The sequence below is a fragment of the Coregonus clupeaformis genome, chromosome 17 (genome assembly GCF_020615455.1).
Source record: "Coregonus clupeaformis isolate EN_2021a chromosome 17, ASM2061545v1, whole genome shotgun sequence".
NCBI lineage: Eukaryota > Metazoa > Chordata > Actinopteri > Salmoniformes > Salmonidae > Coregonus > Coregonus clupeaformis.
This window is the reverse complement of record NC_059208.1, coordinates 41637588-41651592: the sequence shown is the minus strand read 5'-3', so window position 1 is coordinate 41651592 and position 14005 is coordinate 41637588. Positions and strand designations below refer to the sequence as shown.

Here is a 14005-nt window from a genome sequence, read left to right as displayed (position 1 = left end):
TAATCAACAAAATACTAGCAGAAGCCCCAGGAATCTATCTTCACCCCCTTTCCTGACATAAACTCGTCGGCGGTCCTGTGTCTCTAGTAATTGTTTTATGTCATTAACAGGTGGTTGTCAAAAATAGAATGAAGAAACACACACACTCAAGTCTCTCGGGTGCTCTCTCTCTCTCTCGCTCTCTCTCTCTCTCTCTCTCTCTCTCTCTCTCTCTCTCTCTCTCTCTCTCTCTCTCTCTCTCTCTCTCTCTCTCTCTCTCTCTCTCTCTCTCTCTCTCTCTCTCTTTCTCTCTCTCTCTCTCTCTCTCTCTTTCTCTCTTTCTCTCTCTCGCTCTCTCTCTCACACACACACAAACACACGTGCACACACACTATCAGGTGCACGCTCACATGCACACACACAAACACACATGCACACACACAAACATGCACACACACTATCGGGTGCACACACACATACACACACATACGCACGCACACACACGCGCACACACACAGACACAAAGTGATATAGAGACCACACACTCTTGATGCATATTCTCGCAAATACATTTTACATGGGCCAGCAAAGACAGATAGATCCAGCACAACCGTGTGTGCATGTCTAAACAAACAGATACAAAGGCATAGGTGTGTGGCCACATAGCTACTAAACCCACCCACACACCAACTCTCTGCAACACAAGGCTACTTTGGCCTCCACCCTCTTTCCACTCTTCATACCTCCTCCTCTCTTCCTCGGCAACCACTATCTCGCGCACTCCCTCTATTCGCCTTGCCCCATTTCATTCCGAACTGAACCACACACACACCAAACAGGTCAGTAATTTCTTCATATCATTGTTATGATTCGTAATGTGGCCATGACTGAGTGTATAGTAAAGCAAAATGAGTAGAAATAAATTAATTTGGGTCCGTTGTAGAGGGATATTGAACGACAGCATTGAAAAATAAACTGAATTGCTTATGCTTATGATGGCCTTGAAAGTTGCTCTGGGGTGTCGGCATTTGTTGCTTTGTGTTTTTGCGTAGTTAATGGAGTTACTGATTTCAATGAGTATTATAATGGAATAAGTTGATTTGAATGGAATATTGCGAGGCACTTTAAGTATTCAAGACTGAATCATAGAAGACTATTTTGCATCTGTATTTTGAATCTTTATGGTTCAGAACTTCCTCTCTTTAAGCTGTCAATGTTTATATCCTGTGAGGGTAACGGTAATGCTGTGCAATTATTCTTGATGAAGCCTTTTCATTGCCTTATTTTCAGTTAGCATACTAGTTGCTTAGACTTCTTTGTAAGATACAGTAGCCATGTGTTATCCATCTTTCAGTCAACATCTAAATATAGATATAGTTCTTTAAGATGTATAAAACCATGTATAAAAGTGACTTTAACACAACTCTGACTTAATGATAGTAACTGATGTAATATGTGCAGAAAATTTTTGCTATGAAAGTTGAGAAAGTGTCAATGTAGCACTCATTAACATGTGCTGGTGATGGTTCAGACTTGATATCCAACCACGCAGTTGGAAATAATTCTGTGCACCATTAAATTGTCAATCATATAGCCGTCAAGATTGAAATGAACTTTTCCATGTTGGATTTTATCAGCCTCTATAAGGGGACATGGCAGTTGTTAAATTCAGTTTATACTAACATAGTGATGGATTAAAGTCAGTAGATTTTCTTCTACTGATGTTAAAACTCATAGTTTTTTTTCTTAATTTAGAATAAGCTGCTTTCTCCCTCCTGGTTTCTCCTCCATATCTCTGTTTCCCAACATCTACCCGGAAGCTACCTCTCTTTTTTATCTTTTTTTTCCTAATCAATTCTAACTTTTGACCCATTTTTCATTATGACCTGCTCATCATTGCATACTTCTTCCAAACCATATTTGACATCAAGCTTTCGATGTCTGGTGTTACTATCTTACAATAAATGATTTGTGCCGACACCCAAAAAAATACAAATGTTTTTTTCTGCACTGATAATCCTAAACATGATTTCTCATTTTTTTATCGTGGGTTTAGCATGTTTGCTTCATAAACTAAGTCATCAGTGCTGTGAATTCCGATTTACCTTATTTTCCTGTCCTCCCACATCTTCCTGTTTCCCTCCCTCCATCCTGCTTGCCTCAACAACCCCTGTCTATCATCATTTATATTGCTCCACTGCCACGTCACCATAGAAACCCATTCCCTGTCTCCTACACTCTCTACCTGTCTTTATCCATTATTCATATTTTTTAAAAAATTCAATCGTAAACATCTGCAAAGCTGCTATGTGGTCCACCTTCTTTCTGCACGAAGCGGATGGCAGGCCGATTCCACCAGGGGTGGGAGTAGGACCAGGAGCAGGTCCCCTTGGACTGACCGGTGTTATGGGTGGCAGAGGGGCTGGGGCTGGTGCTATGGGAGTTAAGCGCCGGGCAAAAGCGTCAACATCGGGACGCCCAGGGGGCATGAGCGAGGTCCAGGAGGGCAAGATCAAGCTGGCGTTCTTCGTGGCCATCGTGGGCGTGGTATTGACTGTCTTGGGCTTGGGCACAGAGTATTGGGTGGAGCTGTCCCCGCCCAAGAACTTCTACAACAACCAGACGTGTCTGGCGGCCCACTACGGGCTGTGGAAAGGATGCACCCAGACTCTGTGGGTGGCGGACATAGACCCTGAGCGAGAGAGCTGTGGGCCGGCTGAACTGCCAGGAGGTGACTGCTCTGGGGCTGCATGAATAGGCCTACATCATATTGTGTAAACCAAACAGCATCCACTCAAACTCATACATTCCAAACTATACATAACCACCTATCAGAAATCACAGACCCATTTTTTGCATACCGGCAAATTGTGTAAACCAAACAGCATTAATTCAATCTCGTACATTCAAAACTATACAAAACACTCTCTTGAGAAATCCTATGGACCCTTTTATGCCAGATTTTAAAGGGGTAGTTCAGCCAAATTTCATGATTTCAAGGCCAGAAGAGACAATTATGATTTCATTACATAGCTATAGCCCCCACCGTTAGATACAGCTAGGTATCAGGTATTTGTATTGTGTCCACAATCCAATCACTGGATGCAGGTGTAGACTGGTTATCAGGTGTAGACTGGGTCACAGATGGACTGCAATATACATTTACATTCTGTAGGGATAGATGCTTATCTTGAACTAACACACGTATTACTCTCAAATACTGTACTAAAATGGCATACTAGAGAAGGCAGTGCTGTAGTATATTTTTATGATAGTCTATATGTAGGATAAACTACATGTATTAGAATACAAGATGCCATAACACTAATTGCATAGAAGAGATAGCAACCTTGGTATTGTCATCGATGTGCATGAATGTATAATAATTAGTGTGCAGCAAGCCGTATTAATCTCAATAAGATTATGGTGATGTGCAAGTGGATAAGGTCTCCATCTGTTTCAAATAAGTTCCTTGTCTCTCCCTATCTCCTTAAGAATCTAACTGCACCTACTTCAAGTTTTACACCACTGGAGAGAATGCAGTCATCTTCCAGAAGACAACAGAAAAGAGTGAGTTAGCTTGTCCCCGGCCCTCTTTCAACCTACAGTAAGGGAAAAAAGTATTTGATCCCCTGCTGATTATGTATGTTTGCCTACTGACAAAGACATGATCAGTCTATAATTTTAATGGTAGGTTTATTTGAACAGTGAAAGACAGAATAACAACAACAAAATCCAGAAAAACACATGTCAAAAATGTTAAAAATTGATTTGCATTTTAATGGGGGAAATAAGTATTTGACCCCCTCTCAATCAGAAAGATTTCTGGCTCCCAGGTGTCTTTTATACAGGTAACGAGTTGAGATTAGGAGCACACTCTTAAAGGGAGTGCTCCTAATCTCAGTTTGTTACCTGTATAAAAGACACCTGTCCACAGAAGCAATCAATCAATCAGATTCCAAACTCTCCACCATGGCCAAGACCAAAGAGCTCTCCAAGGATGTCAGGGACAAGATTGTAGACCTACACAAGGCTGGAATGGGATACAAGACCATCGCCAAGCAGCTTGGTGAGAAGGTGACAACAGTTGGTGCGATTATTCGCAAATGGAAGAAACACAAAAGAACTGTCAATCTCCCTCGGCCTGGGGCTCCATGCAAGATCTCACCTCGTGGAGTTGCAATGATCATGAGAACGGTGAGGAATCAGCCCAGAACTACACGGGAGGATCTTGTCAATGATCTCAAGGCAGCTGGGACCATAGTCACCAAGAAAACAATTGGTAACACACTACGCCATGAATGACTGAAATCCTGCAGCGCCCGCAAGGTCCCCCTGCTCAAGAAAGCGCATATACATGCCCGTCTGAAGTTTGCCAATGAACATCTGAATGATTCAGAGGAGAACTGGGTGAAAGTGTTGTGGTCAGATGAGACCAAAATCGAGCTCTTTGGCATCAACTCAACTCGCCGTGTTTGGAGGAGGAGGAATGCTGCCTATGACCCCAAGAACACCATCCCCACCTTCAAACATGGAGGTGGAAACATTATGCTTTGGGGGTGTTTTTCTGCTAAGGTGACAGGACAACATCACCTCATCAAAGGGACGATGGACAGGGCCATGTACCGTCAAATCTTGGGTGAGAACCTCCTTCCCTCAGCCAGGGCATTGAAAATGGGTCGTGGATATGTATTCCAGCATGACAATGACCCAAAACACACGGCCAAGGCAACAAAGGAGTGGCTCAAGAAGAAGCACATTAAGGTCCTGGAGTGGCCTAGCCAGTCTCCAGACCTTAATCCCATAGAAAATCTGTGGAGGGAGCTGAAGGTTCGAGTTGCCAAACATCAGCCTCGAAACCTTAATGACTTGGAGAAGATCTGCAAAGAGGAGTGGGACAAAATCCCTCCTGAGATGTGTGCAAACCTGGTGGCCAACTACAAGAAACGTCTGACCTCTGTGATTGCCAACAAGGGTTTTGCCACCAAGTACTAAGTCATGTTTTGCAGAGGGGTCAAATACTTATTTCCCTCATTAAAATGCAAATCAATTTATAACATTTTTGACATGCGTTTTTCTGGATTTTTGTGTTGTTATTCTGTCTCTCACTGTTCAAATAAACCTACCATTAAAATTACAGACTGATCATTTCTTTGTCAGTGGGCAAACGTACAAAATCAGCAGGGGATCAAATACTTTTTTCTCTCACTGTATGTCCCACCTTGCCCACCCACACGCTTTCTTTCTTCCTCGAGTCTGTCATCTATATTTCACTGGGTCAGCCATTGACTGCAGTGAGTGTCTAAAATGTATTCCTCCTACTCCTTTTCCGTTATAGCATTGAAGTCAGTAAGACAGTGTTTCTTTGTGGGTCCATGGGGACCAATTGTGAAATCCTGTTTTTTTCTCGAGCTCTAAACCAGAGGTGTCATGCACCACATTTTTTAAGAGGGCACTGATGGCCAAATTCAATATCTTTGGATTTATTATGCGCAAAAGAAACAATATCTTCTGTATTTGTTCTTAGTTTCAATGGGAATGATGCCCTATATGCCAGGAGTGTGACATTTAACATTTATATTATCCTCTAGGCAAGTCAGAGGTGAATATCTGTTAGAATTATAAGTGGATGCCATGACCTTTACCTTTTTTATAGATTGCCATTTTGAAGAAGGTTTCACTTATGTGGTTGTGTTACTTACCTTAGTTGAATGCCCTCATTGCAAGTCGCTCTGGATAAGAGAGTCTGCTAAATGACTCAAATGTAATTGTACCTGGTGCCAGTGTACTATGAAAAGTGGAATGTACCTGTATCAAGACAATAACCGTTTCTCTCTTCCCAGGTCTGAATGTGGCGGCAGCCATGATGGCCCTCTTCGGTCTCTTCCTGATGGTCATGGGGGCCATATGCATCACCACAGCCCTCAGCAAAGGAGAATCGTTCTTCCTCAAGCCTGCTTCGGTTTGCTTCATTCTGTCAGGTGAGTGAGTAGATATATGATAGCCAAGGTAATATAAACTGAGTGGACATAACATTAAAAACACCTGCTCCTTCCATGTCATAAAAATGTTTTGTACACTCAGTGTATAACTACAATGGTTAAATGTCACATATCTAATGAGAACATGGGAAGATCTCATTCTCAATTGCATACTCCTCGCGTTCTCTCCTCGTCTCCTTTTCAAAACCCATTTGGGACAAATCATTCACTAAACTAAATCTTGTAATTAATATTGTGTAAATTGAGCAAGTTGAGGAGACTGAACTGCTTGGAATAACATTGGATTGTAAACTGTCATGGTCAAAACATATTGATACAACAGTAGCTAGGATGGGGAGAAGTCTGTCTATAATAAAGCGCTGCTCTGCATTCTTAACAGCACTATCAACAAGGCAGGTCCTACAGGCCCTAGTTTTGTCGCACCTGGACTACTGTTCAGTCGTGTGGTCAGGTGCCACAAAGAGGGACTTAGGAAAATTGCAATTGGCTCAGAACAGGGCAGCACGGCTGGCCCTTGGATGTACACAATCTCTCCTGGCTCAAAGTGGAGGAGAGATTGACTTCATCACTACTTGTATTTGTAAGAGGTATATTGACATGTTGAATGCACCGAGCTGTCTGTTTGAACTACTGGCACACAGCTCGGACACCCATGCATACCCCACAAGACATGCCACCAGAGGTCTCTTCACAGTCCCCAAGTCCAGAACAGACTACGGGAGGCGCACAGTACTACATAGAGCCATGACTACATGGAACTCTATTCCACATCAAGTAACTCATGCCAGCAGTAAAATTCGATTTTAAAAACAGATAAAAATACACCTTATGGAACAGCGGGGACTGTGAAGCAACACAAACATAGACAAATGCATACAAACACATGATAACATACACACTATACACACATGTACACATGGATTTTGTGTTATAGATATGTGGTAGTAGAGTAGAGGCCTGAGGGCACACACTTAATATGTTGTGAAATATGTTATGAATGTATTGTAATGATTTTAAAATGTACACTACTGTTCAAAAGTTTGGGGTCACTTAGAAATGTCCTTACTTTCGAAAGAAAAGCAATTTTTTTGTCCATTAAAATAACTTAAAATTGATCAGAAATACAGTGTAGACATTGTTAATGTTGTAAATGGCTATTGTAGCTGGAAACGGCTGATTTTTTATGGAATATCTACATAGGCGTACAGAGGCCCATTATCAGCAACCATCAGTACTGTGTTCCAATGGCACGTTGTGTTTGGCTGACGATGCCTTCCTAGGTTTCTCGTATGCACCACCCTCAGACGACTCCTTTCTATGAAAGACTCGCTGTGAGGACCTGCCCCAGAGTTCTGTGAAATTGCCTTAACTCAGTGTTCTTCTATCATGGTCCTGTTGATCCGCAGGGTGTGCAGGCTTTTGTTCCAGCCCAGTAGACCTTATCGATTAGTTTAATCATGTGTGTTAGTGCTGGGCTGGAACGAAACCCTGCTGGTCTCCAGGATCAGGACTGAAGAACACTGCCTTAACCTGTACTGATTCTTTTAAATAAAAGGGAATTCATATTGTGGATGAACCCGTTTTGAGAAAAGCTAAAGCGAGCAGAAGTTGTGATCAGACAGCACTTATGAATATGGTTTGGCCTGCAGAGTGTGTGTCAAGAAATCTTTATTTTTACCTAATTATATTTATATAACAGATTATATTTTAAAGAAATGTCGGCCATCTTTCTTGACACGTATTGTTTGTTGATCCACGTAAAGTGGAGTCAATGTTGGTCCTTTGTTTGAAGAAAATATAAACATTCACAGTGTCTTCTTGTCAGGGTGGGATGGTTAAACTAATCCCCAAAATAAAATCCAACTTTAGAGACCCATACACAAAAATGTATGCACGCATGACTGTAAGTCGCTTTGGATAAAAGCGTCTGCTAAGTGGCATATTATTATTATTATTATTATTATTATTATTATTATTATTATTATTTGCTAATCCAAGTTTATCATTTTAAAAGGCTAATTGATCATTAGAAAACCATTTTGCAATTATGTTAGCACAGCTGAAAACTGTTGTGCTGATTAAATAAGCAATAAAACTGGCCTTCTTGAGACTAGTTGAATATCTGGAGCATCAGCAATTGTGGGTTCGATTACAGGCTCAAAATGGCCAGAAAAAAATAACTTTCTTCTGAAACTCGTCAGTCTATTCTTGTTCTGAGAAATGAAGGCTATTCCATGTGAGAAATTGCCAAGAAACTGAAGATAGCGTACAATGCTGTGTACTACTCCCTTCACAGAACAGTGCAAACTGGCTCTAACCAGAATAGAAAGAGGAGTGGGAGGCCCCGGTGCACAACTGAGCAAGAGGACAAATACATTAGAGTGTCTAGTTTGAGAAACAGACGCCTCACAGGTCCTCAACTGGCAGCTTCATTAAATAGTACCCGCAAAACACCAGTCTCAACGTCAACAGTGACGAGGCGACTCCGGGATGCTGACCTTCTAGGCAGAGTTGCAAAGAAAAAGCCATATCTTAGACTGCCCATCTTAATATTTTCTTTTTATTGGTCAGTCTAAGATATGGCTTTTTCTTTGCAACTCTGCCTAGAAGGTCAGCATCCTGGAGTCGTGGAGAGAATGCAATCGAGATCTTCCCCATGTTGCAGAGAGTTAGGAGTCAGTTAGGAGTCAACCTGTGCATGCAGCAAAAACAAAACAAAGCTACCGGTACTCAACATAATTTAAAAAAAATCTAAAAACATATAGCCATTATTCAAGTATATCAAGGGAGCTCACTAATTAGATACACAGGGCATTAGTCATGGCACCTGTCCAGTCCTGATATACTCGGAGGCTCTGGGAAGTGGATGAGGAAAAGGTCACAGATATCAATACCACCTCCACCATCCCATCAGTAAGATGTATTTACCAACTCCACACACACCAAGCCCCTGATATCTCTCTCTTTTGTTCTTCGTCCCTCTCTTTCTCTCTCTTTTTCTCTATCACTCTATCCTTCTCTCTCTTAGGCCTCCTGATGCTCCTATCTCTTACTGTTTTCAACCAATCGGTCCTCTCCTTCCTAGCCAGTGACCACTCAGTGCCTTTGCATCACGAGCTATCTTGGTCAGTGTCCTGTATTGGGTGTGCAGGGGCCATGCTTCTTTTGGGCGGAATCATCTTTCTCTTGCTTGCACTACCATTCAGCCCCTGGCGAAGGTGTTTTCCCCCCAAAAATGAAAGTGACAGCTAGTGGCGAGAAGGAGGTATAGCACTTTATCTGTATCGTCTTATAACTGTTGTTGAGAAATCTCCTGCAATTTTACATTGATGCTTTTGAAGTTGTGGAGAGAGAGAGTTTAAGATGTTCCTCGTCTTTTTTTCTCTCCTTATTTTGCATAAATCAGTAGAGCTCATTAAAGGGACATTATACTGCTCTTGACTTATGAAAGCTGAAGAATTAACACTTACACTAACCAGGTTTCCATCCAACCTCTTTATGCGAGTAAAGTGCAATGTCGCATAAAACATGTCATGACAGGCCTGATGGAAACAGATTGTTGGGGGGTAAACTTTCCAAATGTTGACAAAACAAAATACACTAGACAAGGTGGGATCTTTTTGTGTCGGTAAAAATGAATTATGCGAGAAGTGTCGGTGGAAACGATAATACGTCAAGCAATGACATGTTGTGTGGTCCTCCCACTATGACTCGTCGGGAAAGCATGCAGTTTATTAAGCTACCGATTAAATAAATGATGATGAACTTCACAGTGTGGTGAAAGTGCAAGGTGATGAGCTTGATGCTCCTTTCCAATAAATATCGAGGGTCTTATTCTGGTGACATGATAATCGATGCTTGGCTGCCATTTGACAAATACACATAATCTTGCTCTAGATTGTACGTGCGCTCTAGCCAACAGCGCTATGCGCCGTGTTGGCTTCAAGCGCAAGTTGCAATACCAGAGTCGGCACACTCGCTATATAACGCAACCTATTTTGTGAGAAAACCATCAGTAGAGTTGAAAATGCGATGAAAACCCATTTAACTTGTATTTTTTATTTGGTGCATGGTAATGTAACCGCAAAAGGTATTTAATGTGCACTACCTCATCACGCCAGCCGTTTATCTTCAATAAGTCAATTTGATGGAAATATCTCTGGTGGGAAAATGTGCATATTGTTTTTATGCGGATTTTAGAATTTTCGCATGCAAATCTAGATGGAAACCTAGCTACTGACACATTTCTTGGGAGAATCAAAAGTGTTAGTTGACAGCAACAACAACAAAAAAACATTGCATGTGCAACATTTTATGTGCTGGTATGTTCAAATATCTCCCCAAGTGTGAAATTCGAGGTAATTCAAAATCATTTTAAATGAATGTAACAAGAACAACTGTTTGCAGTTGTGTTTTGAATTTGTAAACATTACTTCATAATTATTTTTGCCAAAACTTTAATGATATTGTGATCAACAGTCTTATTAGAGAGTATAATCCAAAAAATAGTAACTGTGATTCAGATGTATTACACAGAAAGAAAGTACAGTACAAAATTCTACAGTTTCTAGTAAATAAATACATACAGTGAGGGAAAAAAGTATTTGATCCCCTGCTGATTTTGTACGTTTGCCCACTGACAAAGACATGATCAGTCTATAATTTTAATGGTAGGATTATTTGAACAGTGAGAGACAGAATAACAACAAAAAAATCCAGAAAAACACATGTCAAAAATGTTAGAAATTGATTTGCATTTTAATGAGGGAAATAAGTATTTGACCCCTCTGCAAAACATGATTTAGTACTTGGTGGCAAAACCCTTGTTGGCAATCACAGAGGTCACATATTTCTTGTAGTTGGCCACCAGGTTTGCACACATCTCAGGAGGGATTTTGTTCCACTCCTCTTTGCAGATCTTCTCCAAGTCATTAAGGTTTTGAGGCTGACATTTGGCAACTCAAACCTTCAGCTCCCTCCACAGATTTTCTATGGGATTAAGGTCTGGAGACTGGCTAGGCCACTCCAGGACCTTAATGTGCCTCTTCTTGAGCCACTCCTTTGTTGCCTTGGCCGTGTGTTTTGGGTCATTGTCATGCTGGAATACCCATCCACGACCCATTTTCAATGCCCTGGCTGAGGGAAGGAGGTTCTCACCCAAGATTTGACAGTACATGGCCCTGTCCATCGTACCTTTGATGCGGTGAAGTTGTTCTGTCCCCTTAGGTCTACAATCTTGTCCCTGACATCCTTGGAGAGCTCTTTGGTCTTGGCCATGGTGGAGTTTGGAATCTGATTGATTGATTGCTTCTGTGGACAGGTGTCTTTTATACAGGTAACAAACTGAGATTAGGAGCTCTCCCTTTAAGAGTGTACTCCTAATCTCAACTCGTTACCTGTATAAAAGACACCTGGGAGCCAGAAATCTTTCTGATTGAGAGGGGGTCAAATACTTATATTTAACATTTTTGACAAGTGTTTTTCTGGATTTTTGTTGTTGTTATTCTGTCTTTCACTGTTCAAATAAACCTACCATTAAAATTATAGACTGATCATTTCTTTGTCAGTGGGCAAACGTACAAAACCATCAGGGGATCACATACTTTCTTCCCTCACTGTACACAATCCCATGATATTGAAATATTTTTACAACTGCCTTTAATATACAGATACAGTGTATTTGGAAATTATTTTTACCCCCCTCATCAATCTACACATTACCGCATATTAACAAAGCAAAAACAGGTTTTTAGAACTTTTTGCAAATTTATTAAAAATTAAAACAGAAACATCACAATTACATAAGTATTCAGACCCTTTACTCAGTACTTGTTGAAGCACCTTTGGCAGTGATTACAGCATCGTGTCTTCTTGGGTATGACGCTATAAGCTTGGCACACCTGTATTTGGGGAGTTTCTCCCATTCTCTCTGCAGATCCTCTCAAGCTCTGTCAAGTTGGATGGGGAGTGACGCTGCACAGCTTTTTTCAGGTCTCTCCAGAGATGTTCGATCGGATTCAAGTCCGGGCTCTGGCTGGGCCACTCAAGGACATTCAGAGACATGTCCCGAAGCCACTCCTGCGTTGTCTTGGCTGTGTGCTTAGGGTCGTTGTCCTGTTGGAAGGTGAACCTTCGCCCCAGTCTGAGGTCCTGAGCACTCTGGAGCAGGTTTTCATCAAGGCTCTCTCTGTACTTTGCTCCGTTCATCTTTGCCTCATCTCCCAGTCCCTGCCGCTGAAAAACATCCCAACAGCATGATGCTGCCACCACCATGCTTCACTGTAGGGATGGTGCCAGGTTTCCTCCAGACGTGAAGCTTGGCATTCAGGCCAAAGATTTCAATCTTGATTTCATCAGACCAGAGTATTGTTTCTCATGGTTTGAGAGTCTTTAGGTGTCTTTTGGCAAACTCCAAGCGGGCTGTCATGTGCCTTTTACTGAGGAGTGGCTTAATTCTGGCCACTCTACCATAAAGGCCTGATTGGTGGAGTGCTGCAGAGACGATTGTCCTTCTGGAAGCTTCTCCCATCTCCACAGAGGAACTCTAGAGCTCTGTCAGAGTGACCATCAGGTTCTTGATCACCTCCCTGACCAAGGCCCTTCTCCCCCGATTGCTCAGTTTGGTGGGGTGGCCAGCTCTAGGAAGAGTCTTGGTGGTTCCAAACATCTTCCATTTAAGAATGATGGAGGCCACTGTGTTCTTGGGGACCTTCAATGCTGCAGACATTTTTTGGTACCCTTCCCCAGATCTGTGCCTTGACACAATCCTGTCTCGAAGCGCTACGGACAATTCCTTCGACCTCATGGCTTGGTTTTTGCTCTGACATGCACTGTCAACTATGGGACCATACAGTGGCTTGCGAAAGTATTCACCCCCCTTGGCATTTTTCCTATTTTGTTGCCTTACAACCTGGAATTAAAATGGATTTTGGGGGGTTTGTATCATTTGATTTACACACAACATGCCTACCACTTTGAAGATGCAAAATATTTTTTTATTGTGAAACAAACAAGAAAAATTGAGTGTGCATAACTATTCACCCCCACAAAGTCAATACTTTGTAGAGCCAGCTTTTGCAGCAATTACAGTCTATTGGGGTATGTCTCTATAAGCTTAGCACATCTAGCTACTGGGATTTTTGCCCATTCTTCAAGGCAAAACTGCTCCAGCTCCTTCAAGTTGGATGGGTTCCGCTGGTGTACAGCAATCTTTAAGTCATACCACAGATTCTCAATTGGATTGAGGTTTGGGCTTTGACTAAGCCATTCCAAGACATTTTTAATGTTTCCCCTTAAACCACTCGAGTGTTGCTATAGTAGCATGCTTAGGGTCATTGTCCTGCTGGAAGGTGAACCTCCCTCCCAGTCTCAAATCTCTGGAAGACTGAAACAGGTTTCCCTCAAGAATTTCCCTGTATTTAGCGCCATCCATCATTCCTTCAATTCTGACCAGTTTCCCAGTCCCTGCCGATGACAAACATCCCCACAGCATGATGCTGCCACCACCATGCTTCACTGTGGGGATGGTGTTCTCGGGGAGATGAGAGGTGTTGGGTTTGCGCCAGACATAGCTTTTTCCTTGATAGCCAAAAAGCTCAATTTTAGTCTCATCTGACCAGAGTACCTTCTTCCATATGTTTGGGGAGTCTCCCACATGTCTTTTGGCGAACACCAAACGTTTTTGCTTATTTATTTTTTTAAGCAATGGCTTTTTTCTGGGCACTCTTCCGTAAAGCCCAGCTCTATGGAGTGTACGGCTTAAAGTTGTCCTTTGGACAGATACTCCAATCTCCACAATGGAGCTTTGCAGCTCCTTCAGGGTTATCTTTGGTCTCTTTGTTGACTCTCTGATTAATGCCCTCCTTGCCTGGTCCGTGAGTTTTGGTGGGCGGCCCTCTCTTGGCAGGTTTGTTGTGGTGCCATATTCTTTCCATTTTTTAAATATGTTTAAATATGGGATGTTCAAAGTTTCTGATATTTTTTATAATACAACCCTGATCTGTACTTCTCCACAACTTTGTCCC

General features: G+C 42.0%; 1 protein-coding gene across 1 annotated transcript; it reads left to right on the top strand.

The window, feature by feature from the left end:
• Nucleotides 1–685: 685 nt before the first annotated feature.
• Nucleotides 686–9708, top strand: LOC121585573 (voltage-dependent calcium channel gamma-6 subunit-like). The gene is made up of 5 exons (XM_041901898.2): nt 686–818; nt 2194–2710; nt 3475–3549; nt 5823–5960; nt 9010–9708. The coding sequence occupies exons 2-5, from the start codon at nt 2287–2289 to the stop codon at nt 9231–9233; spliced, it is 861 nt and encodes a 286-aa protein (XP_041757832.2). The 5' UTR covers nt 686–818; nt 2194–2286; the 3' UTR covers nt 9234–9708.
• The last annotated feature ends 4297 nt before the right edge of the window (nt 9709–14005 follow it).